This window comes from Equus caballus, chromosome 15 (genome assembly GCF_041296265.1).
Source record: "Equus caballus isolate H_3958 breed thoroughbred chromosome 15, TB-T2T, whole genome shotgun sequence".
NCBI lineage: Eukaryota > Metazoa > Chordata > Mammalia > Perissodactyla > Equidae > Equus > Equus caballus.
The window spans coordinates 32,788,941-32,805,937 of NC_091698.1; the positions used below are offsets into that span (position 1 = coordinate 32,788,941).

Below are 16,997 nucleotides of genomic sequence, written 5' to 3' on the forward strand. Positions count from 1 at the left end.
GGTAAGTGTTGGTGAGGATGTTGGTAAACAGTGTACAGCAGTGCATCTTTGTACATTGTTGATGGGAATGTAAATTGGCATAACCATTATGGAAAGAAATATGGAGCTTCCTCAAAAAATTAAAAATAGAACTACCATATGATCCAGCAATCCCACTTCTGGTTATACGTCCAAGGGAAGTGGAATCAGTATCTTGAAGAGATATGTGCACTCCTATGTTCAGTGCAGCATTAGTCACAATAGACGAGATATGGAATCAGTCTTACTGTCCCTCAATGGATGAATGGATAAAGAAAATGTGGTGTGTATGTATGCACAATGGAATATTGTGCAGCCTTCAAAACAGAAGTCCAGGGCCAGCCCAGTAGAGTAGTGGTTAAGTTCAGGGCACTCCGCTTCAGTGGCCTGGGTTCGTGGGTTTGGATCCTGGGCATGGACCTATACCACTCATCAGCCATGCTGTGGCAGCAACCCACATATAAAGTAGAGGAGGATTGGCATGGACGTTAGCTCAGGGCTGGTCTTCCTCAGCAAAAATAAAAAGGAAATCCTGTCATTTGTGACAACAGACAACATGGCTAAACCTGGAGGATATTATGCTAACTAAAATAAGCCAGGCACAAAAAGATAAATACTGCGTGGTCTCACTTATATATAGAATCTAGAACAGTCAAACTCATAGAATCAGAGTAGAATAGTGGCTGCCAGAATATGAGGAGTAGGAGAAATGAGGAGATGTTGGTCATAGGGTACAAAGTTTCAGTTATGTGGGATGAATAAGTTCTGGGAATGTAATGTACAGTGTGGTGACTATAGTTAACAATACTATATTATATACTTGAAATTTGCTAAGAGAGTAGATCTTTTTTTAAAAACTTTTTTCTAGCTTTGTTGGGGTATAATTGACAAACACTGTGCATCTGAGGTGTGCAACATGATGATCTGGTAAATGTATACATTGTGAAATGTACTTACCGCACACACACAAAATAACTATGTGAGGTTATGGATATGTTAGCTTGATTGTGCTAATCATTTCACAGTGTATACATATATCAAAGGATCACATTATACACTGTAAATATATACATTTTTTAACTTGTCAATTATACCTCAATAAAGCTAGAAAAATAAAAATTTAAACAGAAATTTGTGATTTTAAGTGGTATTTTTGGAGTTGGAATACAAACATACTGCTGGAAATTATTTAAATTTAAATATTTTTATGTTTAATTTAATGTTAATAATAAAAATATTTTTTAAAATTTTATTTCAAATTTATTTTCCATTTTTGTTTAGTTTTGTACTCCCATTGCATCTGCCTGGTTGGTTAAGGATGGCAAAGTCATTCCCATCAGTCTTTTTGATGATACGAGTTATACATCTAATAATGAAGTTTTAGAAGATGAAGAAGACATTGTGGAAGCTGCCCGAGGAGCCACAGAGAACAGCGTTTACTTGGGTAAGTAGATGTGTCTTACCTAGTGATAGTACATATCGACGTAGATTTTGTTCTTTCATTGTTCTATCCTACTTCAGCTGTGCCTAGAGTAGTTTTAATTCCTAAATATGTATTCCAGCTTAGATTGCCCTTAAGATTTGTGCTTTGGTTTCCATTCCTGCTGTGTTTTTCCATTTATCCAATTCTGAAACTTTTAACTACTATAGTGTATTCTGAGACCTATGTTAGAAAGGCTTAGAAATGTTGCCATTATGTAGCATGGTTTCAAATTAGTTGTATATCCTCAAAATCTAAAACTTTCTTCAGTTGTATTTGCATCTATATCAGGTTACTCCCTCTTAAAGATTATGTTTATTTTTCCTATGCATCTATACAACTTATCTGAGAAATAAAAACGAAATTTTGAAAATCCTCAAACCTGATTTTTCGAACTAGTGTTCGTGGTCAAATAGTCATAATATTCTTTAAGCTCTATCAATGTGCTACGCACCCCTCAATTTCAAGGAAATGCAAGAATTTGAAAGATTAACATGTCACACATGGGTTATGATAGTGTTTAACTGGATTGTTAGCAGTGTCTCTGGAATTACAGGTGTTTAGGTTTCCTTGAGGAGGAAGTTACTTCATCTAAGCTATTAGTTTTTTAAGAGTACCGTGACTTCTTTTCTCTGAATTTTCCTACTGGAAGGGTTTTCCAGTGGTTACTGAAAAGTATTATTAACTTGCATGTACCTTCCTATCCTATTTTCATTGAATAACATTTGGGTCACATTTGAGTGCTTCAGGCATTATTTTTCTGTGAAGAGATCTATGTAGCACATGAAGAAATAAAGAGAATTAATCGAATTTTATTAAATCAAAATGAATCTTTTTGGAAAAACTTAATTGGTGCTTGATTTTAAACGGAATTGGCTATGTTCTCGTTGATTCAGGAATGTACAGAGGCCAGCTGTATCTGCAGTCGTCAGTCAGAATTTCAGAAAAGTTTCCCACAAGCCCCAAGGCCTTGGAAAACGTCAATGATGAAAATGCGATTATCCCTTTGCCAACAATCAAATGGAAACCCTTAATTCGTAAGTAAATTACGAACCTTTATAAATATTATTAAAGATGTTTAGAAGCCTAATCAGGACTGTCTTTGCCCTGGTTTTGAATATCGCAGAGATCATGACAATTGTGTACTCTATATTTTCTGTTAAACTAGAAAGGTATTTCAGATGTTAATGAATTTTAATTCTCATTTAGCACATGATTTCATTGAAGCAGCAGTTGCTTTTGTAGAAATCAATGTTAATAAAATGTTTCTCTGTACAACTTAGAAAAAATCTTAACCATTCATTGACCATGCCTAAGAATCATTTAGCTCTTAACATATTTATATTAAGAATATTCATGAAAAATCATCTGGTTATCATGTCATATTCTTTAGACCCTTAGGTGAATAATTAGTAATTCCTTCAGTTATCTTTCGGTACCCTGCGTATTTTTTTTAGCACACATGTCATATCATATTTTAATTACTTGTTTAAATTAACTCATCTTTTCTACAAGACTGTGCTTTTCCAGGGAAAGAACCTTGAGCTATTTGTTGACTTGTGTGTTTGAACTGAACTGTGGTTGCATATCTGCTTTTTGAATGAATGAGGTACATGGGTTTTCATTAAAGTTGTATGTTAAGATTTTGCCATTTTCTTTTAGATTCTCCTTCCAGAACTCCTGTCTTGGTAGGGTCTGATGAATTTGACAAATGTCTTAGTAATGATAAGTTTTCTCATGAAGAGTACAGTAATGGAGCACTTTCAATCTTGCAGTATCCATATGGTAAGTGTGATTACGCTTGGCTTGAAAATACTGAGTTTTATTTTATTTATTAATTTGAAATTAATTAATAGAGTTCAGATGAAACGTAATCACTTGGAGGGTGAATATAAAATATCTTGAGAGGCTATATTGTGAATGGTGGCCAAGGGTCTGAGCTCCAAAGTTGGATTGCCAGGGTTCAATGCCCAATTCTGCCGCGTTCTGTACACCTGACTTCCCTGTGTCTCAGTTCCTTTATCTGTAAAATAAGGATAGTAATCCCAATATCTGTTTGTTTCATTGTTGTGAAGTCTAAATGAGGTAATGCATGTATAGTCTTAATTAGCACTGTGCCTGGCAAATAGTAAATGTTCAATAAGCATTAGTTCTTGTTATTAGTTCTCATTTAATTATCAGCCAATCTAATATAGTGTATATAATAGCCTGTATAATGAAGAAAACAAGTGTTTCCCGCAGAGCTACGTGAAAATGCTATAAAATAAGGTTATTTTAATTTTGTCCTCAGACAAGGGAAATTAGCCCAAAAGTCAAGAATAGGTGAAACTTGACATGAAATATATTCTTGTGTATTTAATGTGAGGGTGTCTTCAGTTATGAAAGTCTTTTGATCAGTTAGATATGAAAAAATCCTCAAATCTGCATTAGACAAAAACATAGACTCCTCATCAGTTACCCTAGATGCTAGAACTGGGAATTTGTTATATAATTTAAATTGATAAAAAAAAACAGAGGGCTCTGAACTGGAAACAGCAGCCTTTATGAGATCTGGATCAAAATACAAGGTAAGAGAGAACTGCGTAATCTGCCCACATGGTGCAAAGTAGAAGACAGAAAAGCCAGGCTGCTCTTCTAGGACAAACTCATTGACAGCCTGAGATAAACCAAAGAGCGTGAGGGAGCCATTTTCCTTTCAGCTTGCTAAGAATGATAATGGTCAAAGTTGGTCTTTTATTGATGCTAAAATGAAAGGAAAGTTTAAAATCCCTGAAGGGAGTTTGGGTACTATCTGATTCTTTCTTGCATTTAAATGATTGGATTATTAATGAGGTAATGAATGAGGTGGCCCTTAAGTTTTTTTCTAGTCTTATTATTCAATATAAAAAAATTTATGATGCTTATGAAATCAAAGAAAATATATTTGTGTAGTAAAAAATAAAAACGTAAATGAGGCTGTCAAAGTGTATTACAGAAGAGATGAAACTTTAAAGAAAGGAATTTGTGTTATAAGTCTTAGGAAAATAGATAGTTTTTAACAACTAAAGGTGGATCTATATGAGTTTATCTTTATTATTATTATTATTGTTATTTATTTTTTGGTGAGGAAGATTTGCCCTGAGCTAACATCCATTGCCAGTCTTCCTCTTTTTTTTGCTTGAGGAAGATTAGCCCTGAGCTAACATCTGTGCCAGTCCACCTCTACTTTGTATGTTGGACGCTGCCACAGCCTGGCTTGACAAGTGGAGTAGGTCCATGTCCAAGATCAGAATCCGGGAACCTGGGCTGCCGAAGCAGAGTATGGGGAACTTCAACCACTCGGCCACAAGGCTGGCCCCCAGTTTATCATTATTTTTTTAAGAAAAGTTTTGAATGTTTGTTTTGCAGATAATGGTTACTATCTACCATACTACAAGAGGGAGAGGAACAAGCGGAGCACTCAGATCACAGTCAGGTTTCTTGACAACCCAAACTACAGCAAGACCATCCGCAAAAAGGATCCGGTTCTCCTCTTGCCCTGGTGGAAAGAAATAGTTGCAACTATTCTGTTTTGTATCATAGCAACAACTTTTATCGTGCGCAGACTTTTCCATCCTCATCCTCACAGGGTAAGACATTTTTTAGGATCTAATTTATTTCAAAGTGTTGGGAGATTAGAAAACTTATTGTGTGTGGTGGGGGCGGGCGGCGAGGGGCACCTTTACTTAAGTTTTACCATAAGATCCTTGTTGCCCATACTCTCATTTCCACCTCCTTACCTCCTCTTCATTATACAACCCATTGCAACCTGGCTTCCATGCCTGTCATTCCACTTCTTTCTTACAAGGGAAATGTTGTATTTTGTATTCTTATAATGCTTCTCTTTTTCTCGATATTGTTTATTTTCCAATGTTATTTTCTGGCCTAAGATTGTTAGCTAACTGCAGTTCAGCTTTGTTGCTGACAGTGATCTTTTTTCCTCACCTTATCAGCAAAGGAAAGAATCTGAAACTCAGTGTCAAACTGAAAATAAATATGACTCTTTAAGTGGAGAAGCTAATGACAGTGGCTCGAATGACGTAAAAAATTCTGGCTACGTATCACGGTAAGAGTCTTATAAAACAAATATGTGTGTTTTAGCTTCTGGTGGCAACTGTTTGAATCAAAGAAATGGTCTCTAAACTAAGATCTTGTTTAATTTTTTTTTTCAAACATCTAGGTAAATAAAACAGACTTAACCCTCAGGTATCTTAAACTTATTCAAGGTGGTATGTACCCTAACAGGAATAGAAATAGAATGTTAGAGAAGTTTAGAATTTCAGCCACCAGAGGCTGGCCCAGTGGCATAGTGGTTGAGTTCGCTTGCTCTGCTTTGGCAACCCAGCTTTCACAGGTTCGGAGCCTGGGTGTGGACCTACACACCACTTAATAAGCCATGCTGTGGCAGTGTCCTACATACAAAATAGAGGAAGATTGCCATGGATGTTAGCTTACGGACAATCTTCCTTACCCCTCAAAAAAAAACCAAGAAAAGAATTTCAGCCACCAGATTAAGTTCTTAAACAGATAATTATTGAGGGTCTACCATGTACTGGGCTTTGCATGAATAGTACCAAATAGGAGTTATTGAATTATTAGAGTATATGTAAATCTCCATATGTTACTGAATTGTCAGTTATTTATTTCATCTTTATTCTGTCTAGAATAAGAAGTAGAAAAATGGGGGAAAATATACCAATAGAACAGATCGTTTTTAAAAGCAGAAGAGGGAAGTGGGTTACCTAAAAAGAAGGTAATTCAAACACTTTGAAAGTAAAATAAAAGTAGAGAATTTGTTAGCATTCTGTCAGCTGTTCAGATTTTGATGCTTTGTGGTACAGGAAATGGTGCTGTGGTTAATTTTTCATGTTACTTGGATTATTGCTACTTTTTTCCTTTGTTTTTATATCATACACTCTGATATCATACATGTCAGGGATATGAGGTCAAAGAAAAGATATAGAACCTTATTGCTTAATATCTAGGGTCATGGTTTTATAACAGAAAAGACTGAAAATTACAGCTAAAATGAGTGATATTTTGATTATCTGTGGACTTAATTTATCTAAGATACATTCATACTGTATTATCAAGAATTGAGAATTGACTGTAATCACTTTGTTTTAGCTACTAGTTTTCCAAAGCAAGATTGACTAGGTGACTAACAAATGGTTAGGACTTTCATACCATTTCTAATGATGGTGTGGACTAATACGTCGGTGGCCGGCAACACCAGCAAGCAGTGACAGAGGGACCCGACAGCTCCCCACGGGTAATCCACTCCTGAGGCCATTCGTTGTTCTTTAAACATTTACTCTGAACAGCTATGTGCTGGTCCTGTCCTGGAGGAGCTTAAAGTCTGTGGGGGAAGATAATACTGGGTAACATAAACATGTAGGAAAAAACCCATGAACTAAGTGACTGACTCTGGGTTGTGATGATTCAAGAGGGTGTCGTAAATGAGGTGGCATTTTAACTGAACCTTAAATTGTGAGTAAGAGTTAGGTAGAGATGAGGGGAGGAGTAGGGTATGGTGAATAAAATTTGTAAGGCTGTTGTGGAGAGAATTCAAATGAAAATTCAAATTCTAAAATTGAATGGCTTAATTTTCTTTTAACTTTATTCAATAAAAAGAATACAGCTGATTGTTTTTAAAATACAGGAGCCCCATAATGATTCCTAATGTTTATTGAGTGCCTGCCATGTTCTAGGCATTATTAAGAGCATGAACTCTGCTTCAATCATAAGTTCTAGTCCCAACTTTGTTGTTTGTCAGTTGGGACCTTAGGCAAGATGATACTTAGATTTCTAGAGTATATAATCATATATAGGATGTTTTCCTTTTCAGAAGGTACATTCATTTTCATATGGGTGTTTTCTTTAAGATAGGAAGATAATTCAGTTGGCCCTCCAGGAGTAGGCCGTGAATTTCATGGGCTTTTGCAGTTGGGGAGATGGATTTGTACTGAAGTACCTTGACTAGCTATTTTTAGGAATACAGATTATTACTCTTCATTCTCTGTGAAGGTAATTGGCCCTTAGAGGGTTGGATCTGTTGCCTGTCCTCCTTAACTCATGTTCTAACCAGCTGAGCCAACTACTAAATGAATACATGTATGCAAATCATAAAGTAATAAACTTAGCCTTATAAGTGACACCAAAGATAATCTAATTCAACTCTCCCCTATGTGGCTGGAAAAATAACTTCCCCAGCATGCATTCATTCATTTATTAATTCATGCATTATTCAACAGATTTGTTAGACCTTTTAGTTGTCACATAAGCCCAGGTGCTAGAAATACAAAGGGAAACAAGAATGCTTTCCTGCATTCACGTGCCCCACAATTCAGTGGCAGTGGGGAGAGAGAGCTGCATACAAATAACTGCAAAATACTGAAATTAAGTTTAAATAGTTGTAAGTGTTATGTGCAAAGTGCTATGAGAACATTAAAACGGGTCTAGGAAGACATTACAGAGGTGGCAAGATGAGCAGAATGAAAAGAGAGTAGCTTTTCATGAAGTACAAAGAAGTAGGCCGTCCCAATAGAGTGAATAGCACAAGCAAAGGCCCCAAAGTTGTGAGTCTGGTGCAGATTGGCTGGAATATACAGTGCAGATCAGCGAGGTTAGGCACTAGAGGGAGAAATAGGCTGCAATGTGGAGGTCCATCTGTAAGTGACAGATGGTGAGTTAGCTTGTCTGAATACCTTTGGTGATGAGCATACCGACTTGTGAGGCAAGCCAGCCAATTTCAGACAGCTTTGGTTCCTAGAGAGGCTTCTGGCTAAAAAAGTACTTAAATATAATAGGATTGATTAAATTTTTCCCATAAAATTTACAGGCACTGACATAAGATTAAAATACGTTTTCTAATTGAGTACAGAATGCCCCAGGAGTAAAAGGTTAGAGAATTAAGGATAAAATATTTTGGTAAATGATGGAAAGCATTGGATAGCACAGAACAGTAGTACAGCTCTGTCAGAACACGTGATTAACAAGTGATTCCTAATGAAGCAGAAGCTTTTTTATTTTTTAAAAAATTTCCTAGGAGAAAAATTAGAATGTATTTGCTTCATTTATACAAACGGAAGAACAAAAAATGCTATTGGAATTAAAATAAGTTCTATGAGACTTACTGAGTTTACACATTTTTATATATCATAAAATAAGATTGAACTACTTATTACCTTACTACAAAATTTAAAACTATTTTTAACTTTTTTTTTGCCTTTAGGTATCTGACAGATTTTGAACCGGTTCAGTGCATGGGTCGTGGCGGGTTTGGAGTTGTCTTTGAAGCTAAAAACAAAGTAGATGACTGCAATTATGCTATCAAGAGAATCCGTCTCCCCAACAGGTGATGGATGGTACTTTCAGTAACCTTGGAGTTTGCACTATATTATCTAATCTCATAGGCAGTGTGTCCTTCTTACTATACTCCACAGAGACTAGAGAAAACGTAGTTTCTGATCATCTGAATCTCATGTTCTAAGTACCACCAGGTAACCAGCTGTCTAAAAGATGTGATCTACTTTGATTGTTTTGTGTCTACTTAAAAAATCAGGGGCGAGCCCGGTGGCACAGCAGTTAAGTGCACACGTTCCGCTTCGGCGACCCATGGTTCCCTGGTTCGGATCCCAGGTGTGGACATGGCACAGCTTAGCAAAAGCCATGCTGTGGTAGGTGTCCCATGTATAAAGTAGAGGAAGATGGGCATGGATATTAGCTCAGGGCCAGTCTTCCTCAGCAAAAAGAGGAGGATTGGCAGTAGTTAGCTCAGGGCTAATCTTCCTCAAAAAAAAAAAAAAAAAAAAAATCTGCCCTGTTTTTGATTCTTCACAACTTAGGACTTTCCCATAGTGAATTTTAATAACTATAGGCTTTACTCCATAGCACCATTTAAAAATAACTTATATTTATTATGGAAAATAAGAAAAGTATTAAAACAAAAACCATCTGCGTCTGATCTACCCAGTAATAACCAATATTAACATTTTAGAGTATTTCCTTTGATTTTTCTTTTCCTGGTTATAAATTTACCTAATTGGTAGCACAGTTACCAATGTAGTACAGTTTCATCTATTGTTTCCTGCACTGTATCCTCAGCATTTTCCATGTAATTATTGAGTATTTTACTAAAATGCTAAAATACATTAAAAGTATTTTATAATAGTCCAATTAACACATGTGCTTTATTTTGTTTAACTGTTTCTTATTGTTCAACATTTAGGTTTCTAATTTGTTGCAATTAAAAATAATTTTGCAGGGGGCTGGCCTCATGGCCGAGTGGTTAAAGTTCCACATGCTCCGCTTTGGCAGCCCAGGTTCACAAGTTCGGATCCCCGGTGTGGACCTGCTCCACTCATCAGCCATGCTGTGGAGGCATCCCACATAGAAGTGGAGGAAGATTGGCATGAATGTTAGTTCAGGGCTAATCTCCCTCAAGCGAAAAAGAGAGGAGGATTGGCAATGGATGTTAGCTCAGGGCAAATCTTCCTCACACACACACATAAAAATTTTTGTAGTGTTTATCTTTTATATAAATTTTTGACCACATCTGTTTCCTTTGGCTAGATTCCTAGAAGTGGAATTTCTGTCTCAGAGCAGTGTGATGCTTAAGATGAAGAGCTTTCAGTAACACCTCCCTTTCTGTCTCTTGTAGAAGGCTCCTGTGGATTCTTAATTAAATGAGCACTAATTGCTGGGCTGTCCTTCTAACTGTTTAAATGTCCTTTAAACATTTCTGTCCAACAGATAGGGACACAGGAGTGGGATGGGTTTGAGTACTAGGGAACTAATTCTTTTCTTTGGTACATAGTGTTTGAGTAGTTTAAATATTAATATATACTAAGCACCACATAGGATGTAAAATTAAGCAAGACTTCTGCCCTCAAGAACCTGTAACTCTTTGATGCTTTCATACATATACTCAAATATTCCTACAATGCAAGGAGGATTGTGACCTGTGGCTTAGCTTCGTAAATAGCTTCTCATGAAGAAAGCAGAAATGAAGCTAAAAGGCAGTCAAAGAAGGCAAACTTTGTGGAGGAGACGATGTCTGCACTGAGTGTTCAAGAGTAGCCTGTCCCTCAGTAGATGGACGTGTAGGGGAGGGATGGCCAAGTACATGAAATGGCCTGAGCAAAGGCATTAGGCAAACACTTGGAAATGGAATAGACTATGGAGGGTGTTCTGCCGTAGCTGGAGCAAAGGGTAAGAATGGGTAGTGGGGAGGGGCTGGCCCCGTGGCCGAGTGATTAAGTTCGCGCACTCCGCTGCAGGCGGCCCAGTGTTTCGTTGGTTCGAATCCTGGGCGCGGACATGGCACTGCTCATCAAACCACGCTGAGGCAGCGTCCCACATGCCACAACTAGAAGGACTCACAACAAAGAATACACAACTATGTACCGGGGGGCTTTGGGGAGAAAAAGGAAAAAAATAAAATCTTTAAAAAAAAAAAAAAAAAAAGAATGGGTAGTGGGGGATGTGGAAGAGAAGATGGAAGGGATGGATTGCAGTACCCTAAATACCAAACAAAGGAATTTAGATTTATTCTGTAGACAGTTGGGTCTTTGAGCAGAAGAATGATGTGATCAAGGTGGAGGTGGTTCTGGAGGTGATGTGCAGATGGCTGATATGAGGAAAGGGTCAGAGATTAGAATGTTTACCAGGAGATTTTCTTTGCAAAAGTTCAGTCCTAAGATACAGAACATTAGTGCAGCAGCAGTGAAGGTGGAAGAGAGAAGGAGTAAGAAATTGCAAAGGAGGAGCTGATAGAGTTTGCTAACTGAATGTGAGGACTTAGAAGATGAAGAATTTAAAAAGGTACCAGGATTCCCGGGTTGGGAGAGTGGGGACATTAACAATGCCAAGCACAGAGGGGAAAGTGGGAGTAGCTGACAGTCTCCTGGGGAGGGAAGAGGATATAACTTGTATTTATTATGTTGTTTCAGGTGATGGTAGGACCCTTAGAAATGTGAGATTAGAGCCAGCAGAAAAGCTGTCAAAGAAGATCAAATCCAGATGTTTTTCTAGTTAAACTTCATTGCCTGTGATATTCAGTAATTTGAATAACAAGTTCAGGCTTGCTGTAAACAGACAGACAGACGGACGTGCTAATACAAGCTTTTTGGATTATAGTATGTACCCTGTCGGTGTGGTCATTCTCCATCCTCCTGAGCTGCAATGCTGAGCTCTTTTCTGACTACTTCCCTTAACCTATCCACTCTCCTCCTGATGAACGAACATTAAGCGATAATCTTTACGGCTCTGGAGTCATTCATTCTTAGTCAACCAAGAAAGCTTTATTTGAATGAGGCAATAGGTATGTCTGTAGCACTTACTTCTAGAAGAAAAAAAGTACTAAAATACGTGTGTATTTTTTTTAATACAAGACTTACTATGTAGCATTTTAGAATTGTGTCACTAGGCTAACTCGTCTATTTCTAGTTTTAAGTTTAAGAGAGAATTTTGTTTTATTATTTTTTACTGTTGGATATGATTGCTTCTTCAGATCTGAGCAACCTTCAATCTCTTTTTTTGTCTGTTTCAGGGAATTGGCTCGGGAAAAGGTAATGCGAGAGGTTAAAGCCTTAGCCAAGCTTGAACACCCAGGAATTGTTAGATATTTCAATGCTTGGTTGGAAGCACCACCAGAGAAGTGGCAAGAAGAAATGGACGAAATTTGGCTGAAAGATGAAAGGTAACTTGGTTAGACATAAACTTAAAAACTAGTTTTCTTTTGACTGGTTTTTTGCTTATGCGAACAAAAACTTTAGGGATTTTTTTTTTTTTAAAGAAAACAGCAGATTTTTGTTCTCTGTCATCATGTTTTGGAACATCCTCTAGCTAGCTATTTAGGTGAAAAGTTGATTTAGTTTTTTGCACATGAATTTTTTTCCAGTTTTAGAACATGAATTTTAAAAATTATTAGTAGATGGGGCCCTATGAATTGTGATTTACCAGGGATTTATAGGACTTTTCTCAAGAAGAGATATTATCTGCTTTTGTCTCCAATTTTTTACTTTAAATTTTTATTTAGTTTCTTAGTAGTTAATTTACAACTCCTTTCTAAAGTAGTTTAATGCTATTTGCAGTTAAAAATACATAAGGTTAGGCAACTTGAAAATAATTCCCATGTTAAATATGCCGTGCTGGAGGAAGGAAAACCTTTTTAAAAACTACTAAATGAGAGCAAAGAGGGAGCAGGCTGCAAATAGACTACCAAGCAGCTGGAGTAAAATTTCTGCCTTTTATTTTTTTTTTTAAGATTTTATTTTATTTTTTCTCCCCAAAGCCCCCCAGTGCACAGTTGTATATTCTTCGTTGTGGGTCCTTGTAGTTGTGGCATGTGGGACGCTGCCTCAGCGTGGTCTGATGAGCAGTGCCATGTCCGCGCCCAGGATTCGAACTGACGAAACACTGGGCCGCCTGCAGCGGAGCGCGCGAACTTAACCACTCGGCCACGGGGCCAGCCCCAAAATTTCTGCCTTTTTAAAGTACCAAACGCAGCCCTAGATCCACATGAAGTAATTGGTTACAGTGACACTTGTTATAGATGCAGCCAAGAGCCAAAGCATGGAAGGACCAGGCGAAGTGGCCCCTTGTCTCAAGGCCCGGTGAGCTGCTGCCCTGATTTGAACAGCGGCTTCAGAATCGTGGTCCCTGAGGAGTCCTGTCCTTCTTGGTGTTCTCCTTCACCGTTTCGCGTTTTGCACAAAAGCCTTGGCTGTGCTGGCGTGACAGCACCAAATAACTGTTTCAAATATAAAATTAGGCTTTCAAAGTAAGTTTTTTGGAAGGAATGGATGGAATGTATTGTCCTTTGTCTCATAGCATGTTTTTATTGAATCTGTACGTTGTTTGTCATTTGGTAACTGGCTTTATTATTGTTGAAACTTTTAAAACAGAGAGTGTAGTTCATATAATTTAATCAACACATTTTCACTCTCATCCCTTTGTATTTCTCCTACTTTTAGCACAGACTGGCCACCCAGCTCTCCTAGCCCAATGGATGCACCATCAGTTAAAATACGCAGAATGGATCCTTTCTCAACAAAAGAACATATTGAAATCATAGCTCCTTCGCCAAAAAGGAGCAGGTCTTTTTCAGTAGGCATTTCCTGTGGCCAGACAAGTTCATCTGAGAGCCAGTTCTCTCCACTGGAATTTTCAGGAACGGACCATGGAGACATCAGTGGGTCGGTGGACGCAGTGTACAATCTCCAAGACAGTTGCCTTACAGACTGTGATGTGGGAGATGGTACTATAGATGGCAATGATGAGGGGCACTCCTTTGAACTTTGTCCTTCTGAAGCTTCTCCTTATGTCAGGTCAAGGGAGAGAACATCCTCTTCTATAGTATTTGAAGATTCTGGCTGTGATAATGCGTCCAGTAAAGAAGAGCTCAAAACTAACCCACTGCATATCGGCAGCCATGATGCTGATAAACTGACTGCTTTGAAGCATTCCAGTAGCAACTCTCCTTCTGAACCTACTTTATCTGTTTCTCCTCCAAGACCAACCACTTTAAGTTTAGATCTCACTAAAAACACTACGGAAAAACTCCAGCCCAGTTCGCCGAAAGTGTATCTTTACATTCAGATGCAGCTATGCAGAAAGGAAAACCTCAAAGACTGGATGAACAGTCGATGCACCATAGAGGAGAGAGAGAGGAGCATGTGTTTGCACATCTTCCTGCAGATCGCGGAGGCAGTAGAATTCCTGCACAGTAAAGGGCTCATGCACAGGGACCTCAAGGTCTGTATTTGTGGAACACTACTCAAGAGTTTCCATCTGACATCTTATGAATGGGAGCAGTATTTGGAGTACTTGTCAGTTTTAACGGAGGTACCCCTGAGAGTGGAGGAGAGTAAAGGCATCAGGAGCAGAGGTCTGGGAAAGTAGCTTGAAAAGGCCACTGTAAAAATGAGAAGTCTCAGATTTTAAAAACTGCAGGCGGGGCTGGCCCCGTGGCTGAATGGTTAGGTTCACGCGCTCTGCTTCGGTGGCCCAGGGTTTCACTGGTTTGGATCCTGGGCACAGATCTGGCACCACTCATCAGGCCATGCTGAGGTGGTGTCCCACAAAGCAGAACCGGAAGGACCTGCAAGTAGAATACACAACTATGTACTGGGGGGCTTTGGGGAGAAAAAAGGAAAAAAAAAAAAAGATTGGCGATAGGTGTTAGCTCAGGTGCCAATCTTTAAAAAAAAAAAAACCTGCACGCAAATTGTGAATTCTCCTCTATGATGTGTTTATGTCCATTTTACAGTAAAAAGTATTCCCAATCTCCTGATGAAAAAAAAAAACCTTTATGTGAAATCTACCATGAGCAGATGTACCGTTTTCCCTAGGGCTTTGAGCAACCCTGACACAAATTCCCCTATGGCCCCGAAGTAGTGAAAGGAGCGGCAGGGCTTCCTTGCTTAGCTGGCTCTGAATTGGGCAGATCTCCACACTTTTTGCCCCTAGTCCTGAACTTTTAGGCTTCAGGGAAGGAGATGAGAAGCTAGACAGTGAAAGGTAGCAGATGGTTAGCCAGGTGATGCTGACAGGTCTAAAACCTTTGATTCTATTTTCAATGTATATAGTGTTGACTATTGTAGCAATACAGTATGCTAAATTAAGATTCTTACTAAAACATGCAATATTTCCTTAGTGTGTGTTTCTGAAATAAGTATATAGAACTTTTATTTGACTAATGTCTGCCCTATTCCATTTGCTCATAGTGATCATCAGTAGATGTGTACTGCATATATAAATATTTTTCTGATGGAAGTATCTTAAATTCTTGACAGATTTACACTCATTTTAAGTATTTTCAGCTTTTTATGTAACCACATACTTTTTGTCTCAGGCACCAAAGCAGCTATTCGGGTGAGTTATTTTCTTCTGAAGTCAGCTGTAGGTTTTTTGATCCTTGAGTACATTTTAAGCGTTTGCAATAATAGGAGCAATAATTAGAAATAATTCCTATCTTTCAGAGTAATTGTTATTGAGTTATATATAATCACTGTGCTTCATGGATTTTGATGTTGGTGGGCCCAAACTGATGTCAGGAATTATTTAGCACCGAATGAAAAGTTCAGAGATGATTTATTTTGGTTGGAAGGGAGAAGACAATTTCAACAGGCCAGATACCCAACTTGAGTGCTGGCTATTTGAATATGGTAAACATGTATCATTTGGTGGGAAGCAATGAGCTGATATACGGCTTCTTCTTGTGCTTAACACTGTACACACAAAATGCCAAGTTGAAAGGCAGTATAATTGTGTTTTTACTAATATTGAACATTCTTCTGATTTTATAATGTTGGTGAGATATTGGTGAGTATTTGTTTAATGGTACAATTTTATCTAAAGATTTTTCCTATGTTTGTCTATGCATCAAAAAAATTTCAAGAAGAAAATTTATTTTCCTTTTAGCTTTTCTAGAAATCAAAAAGTTTATTCCTTTCTAAAGATAAATTCCTTTTAGAGATTGCTAGTGTGGCAGAAGAAACTCCCCCAAGATTTTTATTCCCAGTTGAAAAGGCTGTGCATTCTGTTCATTCCTACGTAAGTGTTTGAGCTCAACTTTAACCCTTCTAGGCATCCCCCTTTTGTATTTTGGTCAGTTTTTGTCATTAGCACTCTCTGGCCCGTGATGTTCCAGACTGACTTCTCATCTTTTCTTCTCTTGTCTCTAGTTACACTGGGCTTTTTCAGTTGCTTAAATACCCAGTGTCCTCACAGAACCTGGTATTTCTCCTTCGTAATTCTCATCACACTTGTGTTATTTATCCTCTGGTTTTCACAGGGGCAGGAGCCGTGTCTGTTTTGTTCACCTGTTATATCCTTAGCAGAGTGCCTGACACATTCTGTATGCTCGTATCATTTTGTTTTGAATATTCTTCTGTTTGCAACCAAAAGCATTTATACTATTGTAATCAAAAAAGGAAATTTATTGGCCCATGTAACTGAACTGTCCAAGAGTCAGGTAAAGCTTTATCCAGGATCAAGTGATGTGACCAGACCCTCGTTTCTCTTTCCCCCACACCGCCCATTTCTTGTTTCCTTTTGCAGGCAAACCCTCCCTTCATAGTCTCTGGATATCTGCCAGCGAGTCTTAGGCCTACATGTTTTAATGTAACTACCTTTTGGAGGTAGTGGGATACGGAGTGGGGAGAAAATTGTCTCTTTCCCCAACTATTGATCAGAAGTCTTGGATTTTCTTCTAATTGATAAGCCAAGGACACATACTCACCCCTAAATGAGTCTCCTGGCTAGGGGATAGGATTACGCTGATTGATTTATGCAACCTCAAGATAGCTTCCACAGGAACCCTGGGGTTGCTGCATAGTCAGGATACTTCTGGTGGAATCACAGGGGTATAGATGCTGGAGAACCAAAAGAATATCTATTGCAATATTCAGTAAGTAACAGCTGACACCAGGAGATGGGAGGGGGGGCAAAAGTTGAAATTTAAGGCAGCATAGTC

The 16,997-nt window shown here is 38.2% G+C and overlaps 1 protein-coding gene across 3 annotated transcripts in view; it reads left to right on the plus strand.

Annotated features, from left to right (window-relative positions):
* The window catches only part of EIF2AK3 (eukaryotic translation initiation factor 2 alpha kinase 3), a 69,014-nt gene that overhangs the window by 35,870 nt on the left and 16,147 nt on the right, over positions 1 to 16,997 (plus strand). For all 3 annotated transcript variants that reach the window (XM_070236199.1, XM_023618757.2, XM_023618758.2), the window contains exons 6-13: positions 1,300 to 1,462; positions 2,395 to 2,535; positions 3,161 to 3,283; positions 4,886 to 5,106; positions 5,470 to 5,582; positions 8,751 to 8,873; positions 12,069 to 12,218; positions 13,495 to 14,275. In XM_070236199.1, the coding sequence (XP_070092300.1) occupies positions 1,300 to 1,462; positions 2,395 to 2,535; positions 3,161 to 3,283; positions 4,886 to 5,106; positions 5,470 to 5,582; positions 8,751 to 8,873; positions 12,069 to 12,218; positions 13,495 to 14,275 (1,815 nt within the window). The remainder of the gene's footprint in view (positions 1 to 1,299; positions 1,463 to 2,394; positions 2,536 to 3,160; positions 3,284 to 4,885; positions 5,107 to 5,469; positions 5,583 to 8,750; positions 8,874 to 12,068; positions 12,219 to 13,494; positions 14,276 to 16,997) is intronic.